This window comes from Muscardinus avellanarius (assembly GCF_963383645.1).
Source record: "Muscardinus avellanarius genome assembly, chromosome: 12".
Classification (NCBI taxonomy): domain Eukaryota; kingdom Metazoa; phylum Chordata; class Mammalia; order Rodentia; family Gliridae; genus Muscardinus; species Muscardinus avellanarius.
Genome location: NC_137798.1, coordinates 11,926,769 through 11,950,874, shown reverse-complemented (window position 1 = coordinate 11,950,874; position 24,106 = coordinate 11,926,769). Strand labels below are relative to the sequence as shown.

General features: G+C 43.1%; 1 protein-coding gene across 1 annotated transcript; it reads left to right on the top strand.

The window, feature by feature from the left end:
• Nucleotides 1-1,555: 1,555 nt before the first annotated feature.
• SQOR (sulfide quinone oxidoreductase) lies at nucleotides 1,556-23,673 on the top strand (the record flags this gene model as incomplete). Its single annotated transcript, XM_080707737.1, has 9 exons — nucleotides 1,556-1,789; nucleotides 3,518-3,688; nucleotides 8,221-8,274; nucleotides 9,640-9,834; nucleotides 11,833-12,042; nucleotides 18,543-18,726; nucleotides 21,269-21,336; nucleotides 21,850-22,028; nucleotides 23,616-23,673. 9 exons carry the CDS (start codon nucleotides 1,556-1,558, stop codon nucleotides 23,671-23,673), a joined length of 1,353 nt encoding a protein of 450 aa, XP_080563863.1.
• Between the last annotated feature and the right edge of the window lie 433 nt (nucleotides 23,674-24,106).

The following is a 24,106-nucleotide window of genomic DNA, read 5'->3' as shown; positions in this document are numbered from 1 at the left end:
GGGATCTTTGTGTGTCAGCCTTCAAAGTACTGGGAATATATGGGTTTGCCACCGAGCCCAGTGAGCATTTGCATTTTAGTAAAGCATTCTTGGAGTAGTGCTGAACCCAGTGAACTTGATGGTGACATTTTGGGACCGTAGTTCCCGGAGAGGACTATGTCTTGAGTCTGGCCCTTCCAGTTTACGACCTGCAGTGTCCCAGGCCTAAAGCCTATCTGTGGATGGGGTGAAGCGAAGGGCAGTCTCTGAAAAGCTTCAGTATCTTCTCTGCCAAAGCACTGCCTGCTCAGAGCAGCAGAAACCTTTTCTGAAAGGGAGGCTCTCAGAGGGAATGTTAAGGAGAAATTGTTTACTGAATTGGATATAACAAAAGACTGGTCAGCAGCAGTGTAGATTCTTTACATAAAATATAACTTTATGATACCAGGGAGGGCTCTTTTTATGGCTTTTTTATCATCTGGTTGAAATTGCTAAAGGTGAGCAGGGCCTTGGCTTATGAGTCTGTAGCCAGTGATTTGATTAAATTGCACGTCCCTGGGCAAGCACAGCCATGAGGCCTCTTCGAGGGGGCCGGATCGCCACAGTCAGAGCTCTGAGGGCCAGAAGGTAGATTTCTGGCCAGATACTTCCTTTCCCAGCAAGGCTGCAGGTACCCTTTAAGGCAAGGAGTGTTAACAAGTCTCGGTTTGTGGACTTGAATGTCTTTTATTTGAGGGGAAGGTAGTGGGGTATTGAGCCTTGGGGATATTCTTCCTCTGAGCTACACCGGCAGCCTTTTTTATTTTTTATTTTTCATTTCATTTTCTATTTTGAAATGCTTGTTGAGGGTCTGACTAAATTGTTGGGACTGGCCTCAAATTTGTGGCGATACTGCCTCAGCCTCCCAAGTACCAGGATTACATGCATCTACCGTGGTGCCGGGCTCATACATCAAATTTTTTTTTTCTTTTTTGAGGAACTACTTCTGAGCTACACCCCCAGCCCTGTTTTTTTATTCTTTATTTTTTGAAACAGGGTCTCACTGAGTTGCAAAGGGCCTCACTAAGTAGTAGCCGAGGCTGTCCGCAAACCACGATCCTCCTCTCTCAGCCTCCCATATGCTGGGATGATAAGCGTGCGCCAACACGCCCAGCCATACACCTATTTTAATAGACCAAAAGCTAAAGAGAGAGTTGAGGAACATGTCTGAGAGGAGAACGGGTAGCATCTGGACCCAGCCAGATGTGGGCTAGATGTTACAGATGGAGAAGGATGGGAGAGACAAGTTGTTAGGAAGCTCTTAAAGGGCAGGGGGCACCTTGTTCAAACACAGTCCTAGCTGGCCAGAAAGGAGGAGGGAGAGAAGACCTGGGGATCATAGTCAGTTGTCAGCTGTCAGTTGAGTGCTCTCTGGAGACCTCAGGACCCCAGTAGAGGGTTCAGTGGTCTTGAGACCAGATGGTGGGTGCCAGCTGGAGCTTGCCAGATACCAGCTTCTCTTTGCTCTGTCCCAGAGTGTCTTTTCTTTGGCACCCATAACCCCATCTGTTCCATTCCAGACTGACCCAGCCTGACGATGTCCCCTCTGGTTACCGTGGTGTCCAGCTCCCGGGCCCGGCTCTTTGCCTGCCTCCTCAAGCTGGGCCCACAGCAGGTCAGCCCCCGTCAGCTGCACACAGGGGTCAGCTGTGCAGCCAAGGACCACTACGAGGTGCTGGTGCTGGGCGGGGGCAGCGGTGGGATCACCATGGCCACCCGCATGAAGAGGAAAGTGGGCGCAGAGAACGTGGCCATTGTGGAGCCCAGCGAGGTGAGTCTGGTCTCTGGGAGGCACTGGTGTGTGTTAGGTGGTGGGGTGCGACCGCCAGGCACGGGCCTTTGTGTGGCCAGAAAGGATGGGAGAAGTGGAGGGAGGAGAGGGCAGACAGAGTCCTTGTTTTTTTTTTTTTTGCAGTACTGGGGATGGAACCCAGTCTACCTTTGAGCTATACCCCCTGCCCTATTTTTATTCTTTATTTTGAAACAGGGTCTCACTGAGTTGCGAAGGGCCTCACTAAGTAGCTGAGTCTGTCCACAAACCGCAATCCTCCTGTCTCAGCCTCCCAAACGCTGCAATTACAAGTGTGTACCACCATGCCCAGCTCTAGCCCTTTTATTTTTTATTTCAAAATAGGACATCACTAAAAATTTTTTTTTTCCAGGTCTGGGGATGGAACCCAGGGGTATTTGACCTTCGAGCTATACTCCCTGCCCTATTTTTTTTTTATTCTTTATTTTGAAACCTGGTCTCACTGAGTTGCAGAGGGCCTAACTAAGTAGCTGAGGCTGGCCACGAACCACAATCCTCCTGTCTCAGACTCCTGAATGCTGGGATTACAAGCGTGTGCCACCACACCCGGCAGGACATCACTAAATTCTGAGGCTGGCCCCAAACCTGTCATCCTCCTGTCTTGACCTCCCTAATAGTGGGTTTCTAGGCATTAATTAACATACCTTTTTGGGAGACACATTATAATCCATGACACCTTTCCTACCCCAACCTCCTGTCCAGAGGAAAACCAATGGCCTTTCCTGTCTCTGCTCTAGCCTGGAGAAGGGATGATGAGTTGAGGGACAGGGAAGCCTGTGGAAAGCTGTCAGTGGGCTTGAGAAATCCAAGAATAAGGGGTTTATATCAAGACTCTAAGGGAGAAAGAAGAAGCTGATCCTAGGAAGGAAGAGTGAGCAAGGCACTGCTCCATAAAAAGCATTTTAAGATTGTACAAAAGCTTCAGAGAAGCAGTTAAGAGTTCTGGCAGTTTGCCTAATGTTTCACAAGGAATGAGGTGTGCACCTGTTGGGATCTGTGTCCTTGGGAGGAAAAAGTGCCTGCTTTGAGGGAAGACAGGGGGCACAGGACAGCCGTACTCCTTTTTTTTTCTTTTTTTTTTTTTTTTCGGTACTGCGGATGAAACTTAGGGACATTCTACTTTTGAGCTATATTCCTAGCCCTCCTTTTTATTCTTTGTTTTGAAACAGGGTCTCATTGAGTTGCAAAGGGCCTCACTAAGTAGCTGAGGCTGTCCGCAAACCACGATCCTCCTGTCTCGGCCTCCAAAATGCTGGGATTACATACTCCATTTTAAGATGTCTCCCCAACAAGAAACAAGGGTACCCTGGCCTGTGACGGGAAAGGAGACTGGGGGACGGAGTATCCTGCCTTAGTTATTGCTAGAGCTGATGGTTGTAGTCTAAAAAATTTAATAATTTTAAGTAATTTAATAATATTTAATACCAGGTTATTTTTTAGCAATAAATGATACAGTAATCCTTAATGATAGTTTTTGACTTTGTTATGACGATCTTGAAAAAATTCTTGTGTCGGGTGACTGTTCTTGGGGTTTACCATGGTAGATCATAACAAGACGGTGGACCCAATCTTCTGGAGACTTTTCTACGTGAAGCTCTAAGGTGTCACAGAATGTATTTGAGAGTCCAACTCAGAAACCTTTAAATCAGGCTCAAACTAAAATAAATCTCCAACTACTTTGTATCTCAGAGACATTTCTACCAGCCAATTTGGACGCTGGTGGGTGCCGGTGCCAAACAGTTGTCCTCGTCTGGCCGCGCCACGGCGAGTGTGATTCCACCTGGCGTGGAGTGGATCAGAGCCAGAGTGGTGGAGCTGAACCCAGACAAGAACCGCGTCCGCACTGACAACGGCAAAGAGGTGACCACGGGGACTTGGAGGGGCTTTGTGTGTTTGGTTTTGTTAATCTGAGGGTTGTATTAATGCACAACCATTCTCTAACCAGACGGCTCCATGGTGAAAGCGTGGCATATATGTGTGTGTATGTGCGTGTGTGTGTGTGAATGTGTGTTGAATTCTGTACAAAATGGAAGGACTGGGTGATGTAGAATTGATATTTGAACAACGAAGGCAGGTATTTATCAGACATCCGCTCTGTACCCTATTGACTGGCACCGTATCTTGCATCGGAATGCTTCTTGAGCTACACCTCAAAATAACAGGTACCTCTTCCTTCTCTGTCTTTTAAAGCAGCCAGCTTTTGTACCTGGCCCAGAGGAAAGAGATGTTGGAAAAATGTCCATCCCAGCCACACTCGGGGGTACTCTGCAGGGGAATCCTGTTGCTACCAGAGCTTGGCAGGGCTCACTTGGCACAGCACCATCTTTTCCTTACCACCCAGGAGTCAAAGCTTTGCAGCAATGCTGCCCCTGTATTTGGCTAGAGGAGGGTGGTGGGACCAGGGGCTGGGGTTTCTCCTGCAGTTTCCTGTGCTCTGGGCTGAGCCCGGGACCATGGCAGGTGGTCAGCACTATTGCTCCTCCTCCTCCCAGGCTCCCGGGGTTCTTGGGCACCCAGAGTGTTATGGAGCTTCATAATCTGCCCTCCCTCCACTCAAATTAGGGCTTCTGCCATTTTCAGAGATGAATAAAATCTGAGAGCTGGTGGGGATCTGGAAGCTTTTCAAGTCCAACCCCTCCCTCTAAGCAAGGATTCGTGGGCCACAGACATTCTTAAGCTTTGCTTGGGTCACACATAGCTGTCTCTGAGTACCTGATGAAAGCCCTGTCTAGAACAACACACATAATTTGCATTTAATTCCAGCAAGTTCAGAGATTCTCTGGAGCCTTTCCCTGAACCCCGATTAAGAATATCTACCTTACAGCAATCACGATCCATGGCTCTCTGGCTCCTGTTCATTTACTCCCACGTATTTACTATAAGCGAGGCAAAGTTATAGGCATTAGGGTCTCACTAAGTTGCAAGGAGCCTCACTAAGTAGCTGAGGCTGCCCATGAACTGCGATCCTCCGGTGTCCACCTCCCAAATGCTGGGATTACAGCGTGCGCCACCACGTCCGCCCTCATGTTCATCTTAAGAACCATAAACTGGTCTCATCTCTTGAGCCTGAGGGGCGCTTATAGGTTTTTTCATTGCTGTACTCTGCTTGTTACTCCTAAGATTCTAACACTTAGGAAAGTTGTAGGGTCTTATCTCAACGGTTAGGGAAGAAATTGGTGCCGTCTGTTGGGACTTTCTTCCATGATTTTATTAAACAGAGGTACTTCATTATAGATAGTGTTAGAAGTTGGCACATGGCGTCTCATGTGAGATATAATCTGGTTGATTTTAGTTCATCAACCTATCTGAATCTTTTGGATTTATGATTCTGTCACCCAGTTAGCAATTTTTCCTAGTTGTTATCCACAGATGGCTTCATTTCGGTTTAAAGTTTTAATTTTGTAACATGTCCCTAGAGAGCTCTTTGTGGATTTGCATAAATTAACCATCATTCTTCAGCAAATATTACTCAATTTACCATATCATTCCATTCTTACTCTCTACCTTCTTAGCTTATTAACTAGGTGAAAGACCGAATTAAAGTCACTGCTGACACCTAGATTCAGGGTATCTTTGGCTCTTCCCCATCCCAGCGATCTGTTTGTCTGGAGCAGATGCCACAAGCCCCATGTAGACTTGCTCCTTCTCACTTAACCTGGTTCTGTTCTTTCTCTTGTTCCTGCTCTTGTGGCCTCAGATCATTTGCTCCTGTCAGTCCTGCCTCTACCCCTGGCCAATACCTACTCAGCTTTAGAGTATAAATAATGCCTGCAGGAGAGTTTTGCTTACCTTATCAGACTGGATCAAATTACCCCTTGTGGGGCTATCATAGCACTCAGAGGTTTAGTAATCATCTGATGATAATTATCTCTTCCACTAGACTGGGTTCCTGGAGGGCAGAAACAGTGTCTCTCTTATTCATCATTATAAGCTTAGTACCCAGCACAGTATTTGGCACATAGAAGGTGCTCAGTAAATATTGGTGAGCAATCTGTGTCTCCGTTTCTTCATTTGTAAAATGGGAATAATAGTAATAATAATAATAATAATAATAATAATAATAATAATAATGCCTACCTTACTGGATTATTTTGAGCACCAAATGAATGGAAACATAGAAAGCTCTTAGCATAAAAAAACTTAAAAAAGTAAATAATAAAAGAGAAAGCACTTAGTACCTTGTGTGGGCGAATGCTCAAAAAATGTTATTTTCAAAAGAATACATGATAAAAAGGAAGGGGGGACACTTACTGCGTGTGCTCTAGGAGCTAGCACAGTGTTTGGTTACTGACTGAGAGCAGGTCCTTGTGCTCCTTTTCTTTTTCTAAATTGCTATGAAACACCTAGTAGATGAACCTAGAGCTTTGCAAAGGATCGGCAGTGTCAGGATTCACCTCCCCACCTTGTATAAAATGGAGACATATTCAGCCCATATTAGGCCTCCTGGCAAGGTCTTCTCTGTTGTCTGTGATTGCACAAAAGTCTTGTTCACCAGCTTTTGCAATTCCTTAGGGTTTAGGTCATCTGGCTCAGAAATCTGAACTCACTCAAAAGCTTTGAGGCTTTCTTTTCGACATCTTGCTATCTAGGGGTTTAATATTCCTTAATGATTGTCTGCCACAATCTTAAGGTCATCTGATTCTAGACCTTGGAAATAATATTTCACTGTAATTAATCCATCCAGATATGCACATAGCCAAAGTCCTTTTCATGGACAGAGCTCCTGTGTTTCATCTGTGGGTCATCATCCCCAGACCCCAGACTTCTCACAGCCATCCAGGGGGACTTCTCTAGAGAACTAAGGATTTTCAGGCACCCACCTATCCTCTGTGGATGGTCAGAACACACAGATGAAGATGCTTGCGTTACCTGTTCACTTTGATAAATTGTCTTTTTTTTTTTTTTTTTTTTTTTTTACAAGCAACTGAAATCATCCATTTACCTATCCATCCATCCCCCAACTTTTACTAGCTTCTCACATATTTAGTGACTGTGCTGGATCCTAGGAATATAAGGAGGAGCGTGTAACCTCTGTCCTCTGGGAGTGTTCCATGCAGCGGGGAGGACAGGACTCCTATATAACATGACAGGCGCTGTAAAGCCTCATGTACACTGTGCTAAGGGGGCCCAGGAGGGGCCTATGGCAAGATGAGAGAGTCATAAGAAAGCCTCGGTGGCCTTGGAGCTGAGTCTCCTGGATCCCAGGGCAGGACCCCTCAGCAAGTTTCTGCCCAAGATGGAGCCATCCGTCTCGGATAGAGCCATGCACTCTCAGGCCTTGGGGTCCTCTCTTTCAGGTGGGATATGCCAGCTTGCTGGTTCTGTTGCTCCGTTTAGTGCAAGATCATGGTAAAAAAACATGTGGTTCTCCTTGTTAGGCTCCTGAGTCTCACTGACTCATTCTCCATCTCCGAGTTTTTAGACATGTTCTTGTACTTTACATCATTCTTACTTATACTTTCTGGACTCAACCTGTCTTCTCTCTGACCCCAAACCAGCATTTCCTTCTTAATATTTATGTATGTTATTGTCTGCAGCATGAATAACCACAATGCCCATATTTGAAGTGAGGACTTTTCCATCTTCTATAGATGAGGATGGACAAGAATAAGTACACTATATTATATTTTTTTCAATGACCCTCCATATAGAAATTTGTCAGTTCTAATATTGGTCCACTTCCTATGACGGGTCAGATTCCCATATTATCCCTAAATTTAAATAAAGTCAATTGTCTTTAAAGGTTAGTGTAAGGTGTGAGTCACCCCCCTGCCCCACAGGGGGCAGGGCCGTAAGCTAGGAGGTGGAGCTCTGCAATTCCGGAGGGGACCAGGCCTCCCGGCCTGGAAGAAGAGAGTTCAGTGCAGAGTTCAGAGAGGAGTCCGAGAGGGAGGGACGCACGCTCTCCCCTGCCACCGGCCCCCGCGGCCACGCGGGGGCTGGAGGCCGCTCTCCCACGAATAAAGATATCCGTAAGACCGATTATAGATCTCGGCGTGTCTCTATGCGACTGGGGGACACGTACGCTCATTCAATCATTCAGTTAGGAAGTCACTCTCTACCCCTCGATGTGAAAACATGCTCATACAAATATTACGCAAAATATTGTCCTCTCGCTGTTGTCATTCTCCATTGTATAAAATCCCAGGTGTCTCAAGCCCATGCTCACACTGTGTTTGTGAAGCGGTGAGGTGTGAGGCTGAAGGAATGGGGGCGAGATGGCCACCTGGAGTTAGCATCCTTCCCCGCCGCCCTGCCCACCACCATTTGCCTTGAGACATTCACACTGACAAAGGAAAACATGGTTCTGACCACATACGCTGAGTCTTGAGTCATCCCGGGGGCTGCTGCTTTTTAAGTCCTGGTCTAAAACAACCTCTTTTGTATTTCAGATCTCCTACAAATATCTTATTATTGCTCTGGGAATCCAGCTGGACTACGAGAAGGTACCGTTCCTATGTCACACTGGCCTATTGATGCCAAGATCAAACACTGTATTTGGTTGCTTTATGTTCATTTTGACAAGAAGCAGGTTCTAAGAAAGCCTTTCCTCATTTTCTTTCTCAGCGGTCCTTTTGTGGTATAAAAATGTCTTCTCTAAGATTCTGGCAATGATAACAGTGTGCTTTAGCTTTAAGTCTGAATCCAAGTTCAGCATGTGCATGTTCTAATAGCAACACTTGCCAAACAGCGGTCATGTCCATGCTTACAAGAAACCCATCTCTCTATGGGGGACCGGGTTGGCTGTATTAAAGGTTAAACTTGACTTTGGAAGTAATATTTAGATGATTAATTCTTATGCAGGTTTTTTTTTTTTGTGGTACTGGGTTCCTGGAAGTCCTTCTACCTCTGGGCTACACCCCCAGACCTATATTTTTTTAAATATATTTTTATTTGGAAACATGGTCTCTTAAGCCAGCACAGCTGGCTTCGAACCTGCAAGATCCTCCTGTCTCCGCCACCCAAGTGCGGGGATTACAAGCGTGCGCCACCATGCCTGGCCTTAAGCAGATATTAAGTTAGACACCAGCAGTTATTTCATTAGATACTGAAAGGACATCTGCATTTTGTTATGTAGAGACTGGATATGTGTGTGTGTGTGTGTGTGTGTGTGTGTGTGTGTGTGCATGCACGCGGGTGTGTGCGCGCGCGTGTGTGTGTGTGTGTGTGTGGTCCTGGTGATTGAACCCAGGGGCATTCTACTACTGAGTCACACCTCCAGCCCTATTTTATTTTTTATTTTGGAACAGGGTCTTGCTAGGTTGCTGCAGATGGCCTTGAACCTGTGATCCTCCCATCTCAGCCTCCCAAGTACTGGAATTATAGGCATGGCTGGATCTTTTGATATGAAAGACCAACACAATATCAATGCTACCCTAGAAGTTCCTTAGTTTTTTTTTTTTTTTTCTTTAGGGAGCTAGGGAGCCAGATGCCAGCCAACAGTTGTGAGACTGAAGTTTACTTTTCTAAAGCATAATGTTGTGTTTTAGGGAGCATGACATTTGTTATGACTTCTGGAGCTTGTTGAAGACTGTAAGTAAATAGTTAAAGAATTGAAGGATAGTGCTAACCAGGTCATAACCTTTAAGAATGTAATCCTGGCAAGGGGCTCATGTAAAGGGACCCAGGAAGGGTCTCTGAAATGTGTTACTGTGTAAAAATCCTGAATCATGTGGATACCAGGCAAGGGTGGGTGGTGGGTAATAATAGTACTGGAGTATTTGAAAGGTTATAGAAATGGCAAAGAGTAAAGACCCAAGAGGCATGTGTGCTTTTATCTAAAAGCAATCTTTCTGTGTGCTCCATTGCAGATTAAAGGCCTACCTGAAGGTTTTGCTTATCCCAAAATAGGGTCCAATTACTCAGTTAGAACTGTGGAGAAGACATGGAAAGCTCTGCAGGACTTCAAGGAGGGTAACGCCATCTTCACCTTCCCCAACACCCCCGTGAAGTGCGCCGGAGCCCCGCAGAAGATTATGTATTTATCGGAAGCCTACTTCAGGAAGGTATGTACTCTCTCCAGGACAGAAGGGAGTGGGTACATTCCTCACCGGTAGTCCATTTCATCCTTAGTATAGAACTACTTTTCTTTCTAAGATTTATTACCTGTGCGCAAAATTATATAATTGTAAAATTGGAAGTTTATACGAGAAAGAGGTCACTCATAACTCAAGTGCTCTAATAAAGCTCCTGTCATCAATTTCACAGGTTCTTTTCAGGGTTTTATTTAAAATAGGCATTTAAAAAATGTGGTTACAGTCTTTTTGTACACATAAATTTAGATGCATTACATGCCATTAAAGGGTCTCTTATGTGATATACTTTTTACAAGTATATAAAAGTCCACTGGGGAAAATATGATAGAGATTGTTTAAGTAATTCCTTATCTGTAGTCAGAAATTAATTGCAAATTATCCACTTTTATATATAATATGATTCTCAACTACTTCTAATCAATTTCAAGGTTACAAATATTTTCTGCCTGTGACAATACATTTTTGCCAATATATTAGGCAAAATGCCAATTTTAAAGGCAAAAAAAGTTCATATGGAATTTTTTTTTTTCAAGTCTGGGGATGGAATCCAGAGGCATTCGACCTCCAAGCTACACCCCTGCCCAATTTTTTATTCTTTATTTTTATTTATTTATTTTTTTGGTGGTACTGGAGTTCCTGGAAACCCTTCTACCTCTGGGCTACACTCCCAGATCTATTTTATATTTTTATTTGGAAACAGGGTCTCTTAAGCTAACGTGGCTGGCTTTGAATCTGTGCGATCTTCCTGTCTCTGCCTCCCAAGCATGGGGATTACGAATGTGTGCCACCACACACGGCCTTATATTCTTTATTTTGAAACAGGGTCTTACTGAGTTGCAGAGGGCCTCACTAAGTAGCTGAGGCTGTCCACAAACCACGATCCTCCGGTCTCAGCCTCCGAAGTGCTGGGATTACAAGCATATACCACCACGCCCGGCTTCATATGGAATTTTAAACCTTTGTGGAAAGAGTTTTTGCGTGGAGGAGGCTTGCTTAGCCTTCTCCATGTGCCTTCTGTGTAAGGGCAGGTGTCTGGGGTTCAAGTATACCTGGCATGAGATTCTGAGGGAAGCTATTCTCACCCTCCCTGCCCTTATCTGGGGTGTGACAGTTCACCAAAGTGTGATTTGACTGGAGACACTGGCAGGACTCAAAGCAGCCTGTGAGCTATAAAGGAGCTGAGGGGAAAACAGGAGGGGTAAATAGGACTGAGATTTGAGTGTGCGCTTAGAACTGAGCACTGGGCAAGGCTTCCGCTGAGATCTGTACACTGTAACACCCCTGTGGGGTGAGGTATTAAGAAGCAATTCCAGTTATCATTTATGACTCTGAGAAAGTCCATTCTGGGTCATAAGATGTTGGTACAACTGTGTGAGGTTCTTACCCACCTAATTTCTTCAAATGGTGAGATCCAGATAAGTAAGTTGTAAAAAAAGAGGAATGAAGAAAAGTGTTTCTTCCATCCTGAAAATTCCCTTTGCCCAAGTCTTTTCTCCCAATGTTTGGGTAGCCTGACTCTTAAGAGTCAGGACTCTTAAGAGGAAGGACTTTTTCGGGTGCCATAAGATTTTGCAGTTGGGAGAAGACTAACCTCTTTAAAACATTTGAACAATTCTAAGGGGATAGGAACTTTGTTCACTGTTGTCTCCTAAGCACCTAGGACAGTACCTGGCCAACTCTAGGATTTTATAAATATTTTTGGAGTGTGAATATGTAAATAGATAGCTTGGCTCCAGTCTCTTTATGAAGGGGGGGGGACTTGACCTCTAGATTTCAGCTGAACAGTGCCCACTTCATCTGCCAACTTGAGGATGTACTTGGTTGTTCTATCATGGGCAGAAAACAAAAAAAGGAAGTATTGAATTGACCCATATATCATCCCACCAGGGTAACGTAACACAAAATAGTTATAAGTTCTCGCCTGAGGGTTTTATCTCTTTGGTTGTTTTCTTTCTTCTCTTTTCTCAGACCGGAAAGCGATCCAACGCCAATATAATTTTTAACACGGCTCTTGGAACAATTTTTGGGGTTAAGAAATATGCCAATGCCCTGCAGGAGATCATTCGGGAGCGAAACCTCACTGTTAACTACAAGCTAAACCTCATTGAAGTCCGAGCTGATAAACAAGAGGCTGTTTTTGAGAACCTGGATAAACCTGGAGAGACCCAAGTGTTTTCTGTAAGTGTCAAGGCTGGCTGTCTGCTGAAGTCATCTGATGGACTGAGCCCGAGATGTAAGGGACATGTTGCCTCCCAAGTCCTGGTTGGAAGGAACATCTGAGGACACTGATAGGGCGAAAAGGTGGACTGACAGGAGCGAGGAAGAGCAAGATGGTAGCGCAAGATGGTAGAGGCTGCGTCGATGGGAAGAGAGGAGGAGAGAGGAGGCTTATCCACTGTCCCAGTCCTTCGACTCTGCTTTTCCTGGCACTAAGTCACTTGAGGCAGCCAAGAATATTTCACAACTCCGGGTGGTGCCTAGAGAGTTAAGGGAGGGCTTTCAGAAGGAGTCAGCAATTGCCTGCACTTACGGCATGTGAGAAGCAGCCCGTTTTGTGAGAGGAGCAGTGCTGCCAGTAGTTGAAGAATAACTGGGGAATCTCTTTCACCTGAGGCTGAGTCTATCTTTATGCATATTTCACCAGTGCATAAAAGGCGGCACTTAGAAGTTCTTGAAGTTTCTGGCAGCGCTACCTCCTATCTTGGAAAGATCTAGCTAGCCTTTGTTGTTTGGGCCTGGCCTTTATGTGTCTCCATTTCTTCTGTAAAGTGGGGACAGCACTTTTATAGACGTATTACAAAGATTAAGAATGAGGTGGAAGGAAATATGGGGAAGAATATTTGTATCATTCTGGCTAGAGCTGTTAGCAACGAGAAAGCATTACGCAGCCACGCTGTGTTCATTTAGCACTTCAAAAATGAAGGGGTCCATAAAAAGGAATTTTGAAGTTAAGCAAAGATTAGTCTTCTAAACATCAAAATTTCAGATTCTGAGGTTTTTAGCTCTTTTTAGTCTTGTTTTCTAAAATTTATTACACATATTCTTCTTAAATGAAATGCATTGAGACTTATTTAAAAGGTTACCGATGACTCCGGATCATAATTTAAAAATTTTCCTTGGAAATAATATAAAATTTAGAAATCTTGCAACAGTAAAAATAAAATTATATAGAGCCTTTACCTGGATTCATTTATAGATTTTTTTTTTTTGGTGTTGGTTATTGAGCCCAGGGGCATTCTAACTCTGAGCTACACCTCCAGCCCTATTTTATTTTTTTATTTTGGAATAAGGTCTCACTGAGTTGACGAGGATCTTGCTAAGTTGCTGAGGCTGGCCTTAAGCCTGATCCTCCTGTCTCAGCCTCCCAAGTACTGGGATTACAGATGTGTACTTGGATTTCATGGACAGAATTTTATGCCATTTGCTTTACATTTATCGTTTGCTCTCTCTCATATCTATATCTACCTAGCTATAAATTAAAATTTCCAAAAATAAGTTGCATACTTAAGACATTATGTTCTTTTGCCCCTAAATACTTTAAATTTCTCAAGTTAGGGGTATTTTCTTATGTAATCACATTAGTAATCAGCTTTAATCAACTTGGTAAATTTACCTCAGATAAGATATTTTAATCTACGATTTGCATCCAATTTTGTTGATTGACCCAGTAACATTCGCAGTATTTTCTCTGCAGTATCGGACCTAGTCTATAGTCAAGTATTATATTTCATTGTTTTGTCTCTCTAGCCTCATATAATCTGGACACCTCTGCAGCCTTTCTTTCCTTTTTTTTGACATGAACATTTTAGTAGTGATACTTTTCCCACCTTTTAATTTTATTTATTTATTTATTTTTGGTGGTACTGGGGGTGGAACCCAGAGGCTTTCTACCTCCCAGCTATACTCCCAGACCTATTTTATATTTTATTTGGAAACAGGGTCTCCCTAAGTAGCTGAGGCTGGCTTTGAACCTGCATGATCCTCCTGTCTCTGCCTCCCGAGCACGGGGATTACAAGCATGTGCCACCACGTCCGGCTGGAAGATCCTATTTTTAAAATAGGTAGGGCGTGGTGGCGCACACTTGTAATCCCCGCACTTGGGAGGCAGAGACAGGAGGATCGCGCAGGTTCGGAGCCAGCCTCACTGGCTTAAGAGACCCTGTTTCCAATAAAAAAGTATAAAAATAGGTCTGGGCATGTAGCCTGGAGGTAGAAGGGTTTCCAGGAATCCCAGTACCACCAAAAAAAAAAAAAAAAAAAAAAAAAGATCTTCCACATTTTGCTTTTGACTGTGTGTGTGTGTGTGTGTGTGTGTGTGTGTGTGTGTTTAGTTTTAGGTTTTTTTTAGACTGGACCATTGCATAAGTAATGTCGTGTTCTAGGAAATCACAGTAGTGAGCACCCAGTGTTCACTGTTTTTTTTGTTGATGGGGATTATTTTGAACATAGTCAAAAGATAGTCCCATTTTCCCACTGAATGATCACAGTTTTTTTTCTCTCTTCCTTATAAGAAAGTCTGTTGTGAAGTGTTTTAAGACCCTGCTCTTTACTGTCTCCCCTTAGCAGACACTGATAATACTTGCCTAATCTAGTCTTATCTATGGTGTTTGCAAAGTGATAATTTTCTAACTTCAGAGTTCCATCTACATCTCTGAGTAGACAGTTGGCATTGTGTCAGTAAGAGCCTTTCCTCCACTCTTAAGTAATTACTGAATTAACTCTAGAGTTTTTATTCTCTCCCCAAAGTTTATCATTCACTCATGTCCTGAATTATTTTTATTTTTTTATTTTTTGTGGTACTGGGGATGGAACCCAGGGGCATTCCACCTCTGAGCTCCACCCCCAGCCCTATTTTTTAGCCTTTTATTTTTTGAAACAGGGTCTCACTGAGTTGCAGAGGGCCTCACTAAGTAGCTGAGGCTGTCCGTGAACTGTGATCCTCTGGTCTCAGCCTCCTGAATGCTGGGATTACAAGCGTGCGCCACCACGCCCGGCTTTCATTATTTTGGTGTTGAAATTGTCCCAGACTTGGTCGGGAGGAATCCTTTCCAGCTGGCTCCTGTGTCCCCATGTTTTCCAGCACATTCTTACTTTCTGATATTACAGAATGTCCATTGCTCATCTAGTTCTCCCAGGCCAGGGGCATCATTTTGACTAGCTGTCTTATAGTACTCACAGGGCCTCCTGGGTCCTATATGTTTAGTTACTGTTTTACATAATGATTCTAATTTTTTTTTTATTGCTGTTGTTTTCAGGTGTGTCATTTTCTAGTTCTCTTGGCTGTCAGGAAGTTGTGACTTTGGGAGGTCCCTCTGTCTTTGGTGCTCTTAAATTGATCCTTCTAGTCTTTTATTGGCTGAAAAAATGAGAGGGCCAAACTTTTACTGCAAAGTAAAAGTGAATGGGCTGTGGGAGCGGCCCAAAGCACAGTTCAAGAGCAGAGTGAGTGAGCTCTGAGAACTTAACTTTGTAGTTTGGCGTGCTTTACTTCAGTTGCACTTATAGGTAGGGACTTCATAAATAAAGGTTATATTCTTTTACACAGTTTGTAAAGAATGAAGATATTTGTATCTTCTTTGAATTATAAGTATTCTCCTTTGAATTATAGATATTCTTAGCCGGGCATGGTGGCGCACGCTTATAATCCCCACGCTTGGGAGGCTGAGACAGGAGGATCGCGCAGGTTCAAAGCCAGCCTCAGCTACTTAGTGAGGCTCTCAGCAACTTAGTGAGACCCTGTTTCCAAAATAAAATATAAATGGGTCTGGGAGTATAGCCTGGAGGTAGAAAGCCTCTGGGTTCCACCCCCAGTACCACCAAAAAAAAAAATAAATTATTGAATTATAGATATTCGTGTGTGTGTGTGTGTGTGTGTGTGTGTGTGTGTGTTTGTGTGTGTTTTGATACCGGGGATTGAACCCAGGTGCATTCTACCTCTGAGCTATACCTTTAGCCCTATTATATTTTATATTTTGAAACAGGGTGTTGCTAAGTTGCAGAGTACTGGGATTTCTAGCATGGGCCACCACACCCAGCTTCAAATCCATTCTTAAACTCTGAATTAAAAAAAAAAAATCCACCAAAATCTTTTGAGCTGGTCCTCACCCTGGACGCACTGGGATCAACTGGAAGCTTTTGAAATGTGCTGATGTTGACTCTTCCCAGCAGAGATTTTGATTAATTGGTTTGGAGTGAAGGCAGGGAGTTCAAAAATTCCCCTCATGAGTCTCATGTTCGACTAGGATTGAGAACAACCGTGTGCAGAATTATATGAATCCAATAGCTTGATAATCTTGGATCCTTAATAAAAAGCTTCTGAATTTTTATATAAATTTGCTTTATATCATAAAGTCCTACAACTAGAGGGAGATTTTCTAGCCTAATGCGTTTCTTTATGGATAAGCAAATCAAAGACCTGACAGATGAATTGACTTCTCCAAGTAATAGCATTCTAATTTTCATTGTAAGTGAACCTGTTCCTTCAAGCCAGAGCTTCTAAGCATATGATACACCAGCTTTACATGTCTGGATCACTAGCAGGTTCAAAGTAAGAGTTTTGTGCTTCACCCAGACCTACTAGACCGAGATCTTGGGCCTAGGAACCCGAATTTTCCGCAAGTCTCCCAAGTGCTGCTTATAGGTACTAACATTTGAAAGCTATGACTCTGATTTATTTATTTATTTAATTTTTTGTGGTACTGGGAATGGAACCCAGGGGTATTCTAACCTCCGAGCTATACCCCAGCCCTATTTTTTATTCTTTATTTTGAAACAGGGTCTCACTGAGTTGCAAAGGGCCTCACTAAGTAGCTGAGGCTGGCCACGAACCACTATCCTCCTGTCTCAGCCTCCCAAATGCTGGGATTACAAGTATGTGTCACCATACCCGGCTCAAATGAATTATTTATGTTAAAGTTATTTATCATAGTTTATGAAAATGAATAATGGATAAAGAACAAGCTACAACTATCTGTCAAGGTTAATTTTTAATAAATCCATAAAGTAGACTACAGTATTTCTTTTGTCTAGGGTGTTATCACAAGCAAAACTCCATGCCTATATGATAATTACCTGAAAACACTTTAGAAAAAGTACATAGAATTTTTGTGTACTTGAAAATTCAGGAATATTAACTCCTTCAGATAGGGATAACTCTAGCAAGGGCAAGGCCTCAGTTGAAAAAAAGTAGTTCTAGCTGACTGCGGGAATGTAGACATGGCCTTAATAATCGAGTGGATGATGTGTGTTGACCATTTTATCCATTATCCTGCAGAGATGTTCAGTCTCCATGTTAATCAATGGACCTGGTCACAGGCACTTACGACTCCCAAAGAGCCACCCAAGAACATTCTGCAGAGAAAAACTATAGAATACATGTGCAGTACTCTTTCTTTAAGGTTATTAGGCTTATAATTATCTGAGAGTTGGAATAAATACAGGCCAGCTTTCTAGTTTTCATTTCACTAGTGATGGCTGAGCCCTGATGAGGGCATGGGCCTCCTTATGGAAGCCAGGGGCTATTGGCTATGGCAAAGTTGGGACTGCCTTAAGAGGTGAAGGCTTTTACTCATGTTTTTTCATATAACATTTTTCACATAAATATTCACATAACATTTTTACTAAATGTTATGTGAATATTTGAGTCAGTGTTTCCTGAAATGGCCCATCTAGCACATTGAATGTGCAAGAAGGAATTCATAAAAACTAAATAAAAAACCCAAAAAGCATGAACTACAAAAGGTGGAAGAATATTACATAAACAAAAAAGTAAAATGAGCCATCAGGAGCCTTCAGGTTGGGTTAGTGTACTATTACCAATGGTAATTTTTTTTTTTTTTTTTGTGGTACTGGAAACCCTTCTACCTCTGGGCTGCACTCCCAGACCTATTATATATATATTTTTTGGAAACAGGGTCTCTTAAGCCAGTGCGGCTGGCTTCGAACCAGCGCCATCCTCCTGTCTCTGCCTCCCAAGCCCGGGGATTACAAGCGTGCGCCACCACACCCGGCCTCCAAGGGTAATCTTGATACTGGTGTTTGGAGGAAAATCCATCTCTGTTCTCTGCACTACTCAGTCAATAGAGTACTAAGTCAGACCCCATCTTCTCCACAATGCTAGGTAAATTTTTTTTATCACTCTCTTTCCCATCTTAAATGAGTCATTTGACACTTCTTTTATGTGTTTTAAAGTTAACTCATATTTGGAAATTATGGTCACTCGCCAGCTCCTGTCATGGCCTTTACAAATTTCAGGCACTTCCTTCCAGAATAAAATTGAAGTGCCAGATGTTACAAGCTAACAGATAGCGGTCAGGGAGAGAGGAATCGGAACACATCACCCCCTTTATTTTAGCAATAATAGAAACATCAATGGATGCTCTCAGAATGTTAGTGAACTTTACTCTAATATCTTGGATTCCCCCATGTCCATTGCTGAAGGGACCACACAGGTTAAGTACGGGAGGACCATGTCGTCAGAGATACGGTTCCTTAGTTTATCTCTGTCCTCCACTGGAGCATGTGTAATCCTGGAGAGGCTGTGGGTTGGTACAAACACTGATTGCAGAGTGCTCCATGCAATCGTAGTACAGTGTAAGGAGTAGGAGAGGAGTTAGGAGAGCCGGTGGGGCTGTAAATGATAGAAAAGACGAAAATTTGGCCATTCTTCTTTTGTGCAGTATGAAATGCTTCACGTGACGCCGCCGATGAGTTCACCAGATGTCCTCAAGGGGAGCCCCGTGGCCGATGCCGCCGGCTGGGTGGATGTGGATAAAGAGACTCTGCAGCATAAGAAATACCCAAATGTGTTTGGGATTGGGGACTGTACCAACCTTCCTACATCAAGGACTGCTGCCGCAGTAGGTAGGATGAACAGCTCTGCTTCTCTCAAACTGATGTCTCCCCAAGTCACCATCATAACAAACACGAACGTTTGGCACAAACGAGGTTGCATGAATAATGGAAGAAACACGTGTGGCCTAAAAATCAGGCGGAAGCAAGTAGTGAACTCAGTGTGTTACAAAAAGAAATTGTCTTTTGAGTGCTTTCCCCAAAATAGCATGATACTCTCTGCCTGTAGGTAGGAGGGGTTGTTTTCAGAGAAAGGAGCCTTACTTTCCCACTCTTTGGAGTTCTGTTATTTCTAATACTGCCATGCTCAACTCCCTTTTATTCTTGGCTCCTGACACCACAGCAGGTTGGCTATCATTCTCTTGCCTGAAACACCATAGAGCTAGAGAAACATTTGTTTCCCCGGAAAACACATGCAAGTCAATGATAGCTTGTAGACCAGAAAATTGTTCTGTTAAGGCAAACACAGTGGAGCGTGCCCTGATGGGTACACGATTAAGGCCTCAGCCTGGAAAAATAAATTCTTTACCTCGATGTTCTGCACTAGCAGTGATGGAGAGAATTGCCTTTTAGATTCTGTCCTCGACAGGCAGGAACTGTCTTCTGGATGCTATAAAACATGGACCTCCCTGCTGATGGGGGTGGTAGTGTTTTGTGTGAATTATACACCTGTGGAATATGTTGTGTTACTTTCACCGACCATTTCAACATTATGTAAGACTTCTAGGACATCTACTGAATGCCGTCTTTTTTTTTTTTTTTTAAATCATCAGTGTTAGTTTTCTCCCAACTTTTTAATTTCAAAACTCTCAAACCAAGAAAAAACTGAAAGTGTAGGAAATACTTATATGCCATTTAGGTATTAGGCCATTATTACTATCATGCAACTTTCACTTCATAACTTTATGTATTTTTTGCTGACTCTTTTGAAGGTAAATTTATACATCATGATATTTTACCTTAAGTATTTCAGCCTGCAACTTCTAGGGGAAGGGACGTCTTCCTCCATATCAATGCAAGACCATGTTCAAGAAATCTAACATTATATAACAAAATAATATCACATATAATCCACTATAAAGTTTTCCAGTTTTCCTCTAAAATTGTTCTTTTTAATACTTCCATAATACCCTTGATTTTTTATATTTTTGGCATTAAAGATTAAACCTAGGGACATTTGACCTCTCAGCTATACCCCCAGCTCTCTATATTTTTTATTTTGAAACAGGGTCTTGGTAAGTTGCTTAGTTTCACTAAGTCTCTGAGGCTGGCCTCGAACCTGTGATCCTCCTATTTCAGCTTTCCAAGTACTGGGATCATAGGTATGTGCCACCATGCCTGGCCTTCTTCTCATCCTCCTTAAATCCCTACCGTGCAGTAATTGTCCCGTCTCTCTAGTCTCCTTTAATACAGACAGGCCTTTTAACATGTGTATTTTTACTTTTATGACATTGGCATTTTTGAAGAGTCTGGGCTGGGATTTTGTAGAGTATTCCATCATTTAGAATTGTTTAATTTTTTTCTTCTTTTTTGGGGGGGTGGTACTGGGGATTGAAACCAGGGGCACTCTACCTCTGAGCTACACACCTAGCCTTTTTTCTTTTCTTTTAAAAATTTGAAACAAGGTCTCACTAGGTTACCCTGTACTGGCTTTGAACCTGCAGTCTTACTGTCTCAGACTCCTAACTCCTGGGATTACAGTCATGTGCCACTATGTCCAGCTTGAATTTTTTTGTTTTTCTTATGCTAGATTCAGGTTAAATGTTTCAGTAAGGATCTCTGTACATGAGGCTCTATGCCTTCCACTGGGGAACCTCAGAAGCCCATCATGTTATTTTTTTTTTGTGTGTGTGTGGTCCTGGGGATTGAACTCAGGGACACTTTACCTCCAAGCGACAGCCCCAGATCTATTTTTTATTCTTTATTTTGAAACAGGGCCTTACTAAGTAGCTGAGGCTGTCTGCGAATCATGATCCTCCTGTCTCAGCCTCCCAAGTACTGGGATTACAAACATGTGCCACAAAAACCAAATAATGTGTTTATATATGCATATACATATAAAGAAAGAGGTATATATGCATATGGACCTATATCTACATCTATCTGCTCCAGCCTCATTAAGGGAAATCCATAGAATAGAAATCACAGTGTTTTACTGAAATGCGTATGCCTGGGACTAGCAGTCTAGGCTGTCTGTGAACAGAGGGATGTCCTGGGTGGCCATGGGCTGCTGGACACACAGACCAAGCTGACAGCCATCAGTCAGGCCATCTTTCTAGTACTGTTGGAGACAGCTGGTGTCTTTAATGTCAAACCAACAGAGGCTTCCTTGTGAGCCTTTGATGAATCAAAGGACCTTCTGTGATAGCCAGAACTTTAAGTAGTAATGAGTCACTTTCTAATCACAATCTGGGGGGATGGGTAATGGAGTTGCCTTAATCTGTTTACATTATTTATAAATGATGTAATTTGTAAATAAGTTATTTGTAAATTTGCTTTCATGGAAAACCTAGATACTTTTATATATTTAACGTCTTTTCCATTTATGTTATAGCTGCCCAGTCAGGAGTACTTGATAAAACCATTTCCCGGATTATGAAGAATCAAACACCAATGAAGAAGGTTTGTATGTCTTGTTAAGAGTCACTGTCTTACTTATCACCTTTCGTCCTGTGCAAAGACGGTGTTTTCTCACAATTTTGCCACTTTCTTTCTTTCTTTCTTTTTCTTTTTTGGTGGTACTGGGGTTCCTGGAAGCCCTTCTACCTCCGGGCTACACTCCCAGACCTATTTTTAGATTTTTTATTTGGAAACAGGGTCTCCTAAGCCAGCGCGCGAGGCTGGCTTCGAACCTGCGCGATCCTCCTGTCTCTGCCTCCCAAGCGCGGGGATGACAAGCGTGCGCCACCACGCCAGGCTCAATTTTGCCACTTTCTAAATTAGGTTCTCCAATATAGATACGTCGATTTCTGCTTTTAGGACTGTTTTTCTGTTACAACATTTACATTTTTGGCTGTACCAAATTTAGAATATATAAAAAATACTGCACAGAGCAAATAATAAATTCTAAAAAGTTTGTATGAGTCCCATTAAAAAAAAAAGCACCACCCCACCCAGTCTCATTTACGATTCTAGTATGATGGCTACACGTCGTGTCCACTGGTGACCAGCTACAACCGTGTGATTCTCGCAGAGTTTGACTACGAAGCTCAGCCGCTGGAAACCTTCCCCTTCGATCAGAGCAAAGAGAGACTTTCGATGTATCTCATGAAGGCCAACCTGATGCCGTTCCTGTACTGGAATTTCATGCTGAGGTGGGTGCACCTGTCCTGGGTGGTGGGCGCACCTCTGAGCAATAGCACCAACTCAGGCAGCATGTCTCTCTCATGAATGCCTTTCCACTTTCACCCAAAGCAGGACTTTTAAGGGGTCCACCCGGCCGGGCTATTTCTCATTAGTGATGGCAGCCCTTGGAGGGTTCCGGAGTCTCAGCCATGCTTGGACAGAGGGCTGCCCTGCGTGAGGAGAGGGGTGGGGGGCCGCCCATCATCCCCAGGGGGTGCGCACTTTCTCTTCATTATTGGCAGTGACCAAGTCTTCTGTCTTCCATGCTCTGGCCCTCTTTTGCTGCTGGATAAATAATAAAACTAGTAACAACAGTAGATCATTTTCACACGTCCAGTACTTTCTCATCCACTATCTTACTTTTGTTTTTTATTTTGATTGGGGAAAAATGAAAGTGATTCAGAACGTAGAGTTTGGAGTCTGACCTAGGCTTTCTTTTAAAAATTGCATTTATTTATTTATTTATTTATTTATTTATTTATTTATTTATTTATGGTACTAGGGGTGGAACCCAGAGGCTTTCTACCTCAAGGCTATACTCCCAGACCTTTTTTTTTTTTTATATTTTATTTGGAAACACGGTCTCGCTAAGTTGCCAAAAGCCTCACTAAGTAGCTGAGGCTGGCTTCAAACCCATGCGCTCCTCCTGTCTCAGCTTCCCAAGTGCGGGGATTACAAGCGTGCGCCACCATACCCGGCTTAAGTCTATTTATTAGATTCTTCCAACCAGTGTTTGAATCATGCCTCTGCCATTTAGTAGCTGTATGTGTTCGTGTAAGTTGCTTAAGCTCTCTGTTTTTAAGTTTTTTTTAAATCTACAAAAGTAACTGTTTATCTCATAAGGTGGAGATTTATGACATAACACATATATAGAGAGGTAAAAGCGGGTGGAGATTTATGACATAACACATATAGAGAGAGGTAAAAGCGGGCATCCAATAAGTAGAATCATACAGATTTATGATTAATAATTCCTCCCTCTGTTCTAAAAGAAAAAAATCATGACCTCTTTTGACATTTCCAAACTCATATGAGATCAGTGAGCCAATATTTACACCAGTGGTCCTCAACCAAGGATGGTTTTGCTTCCTAATAGACATTTGGCAATATCTAGAGACATTTTGGTTGTTGCAATGGGAGGGATGCCACGGCATCTGAAGCGAAGATCAGGGATACTGCTAAGCATCCTACCATGCACTGGAAAGGCCCCATAATACAGAACTATTTGGTCAAAAATTTCATTGTGGCTCAGGTTGAGAAGCCCTGAGCTCCATTCTTGTTCCCGAGCAAGGGAAAGCGGGGAAGATGGCAGTCTGCACCCAACAGAGCTTTATACGGTGTTGCTGAATCAAGCCAGGATGGCCAGTCTGTGCAGCTAGGACCAGAAGCAGGTTGCTTTCTCCTAGTCTTGCACTCTTTCTGCGTCACTATGCAAATCTTATTTTGCGGGCTCATAAACTTGCTCTGCAAGCATCTTGGCTTCCCTTTTGACATCCTGCCGGCTGGCGTCACCTCATATCTTTTGCCTTAAATAACTTCTGTGTTATTTCCTACAGGGGACACTGGGGAGGACCGGCCTTCATTCGGAAGGTGCTTCATCTGGGGATGAGTTAAGGATCGCTCAACTTTTGCTCTCCTTGGTTGGATTCTGGACCAAAATCGCAGTTACTGACTGATTAAGTATGACGTAAAGGACTCGCAACCTAGCCCTGTGAAGAGTTTGTGCTGGATAGCAGCGATGTTTTCAGTAACTCTGAAGAGCTAACATGTGAGATTCGGGGTGGACTTCTTTGGAAATAGTCAAATAAAAGTATATAGATTTCTATTTTATAAAAAAAAGCTTGGCATTATTTGATTTCTATGAGAAAATTTTATCTTGACCAGTAGGAATCGAATGTTTTAACATTTGGAAGAAAAAGCTGGTGTTGTGCCGGGCGTGGTGGCGCACGCTTGTAATCCCTGCGCTTGGGAGGCTGAGACAGGAGGATCGCACGGGTTCGAAGCCAGCCTCAGCTACTTAGTGAGGCTCTCAGCAACTTAGTGAGAC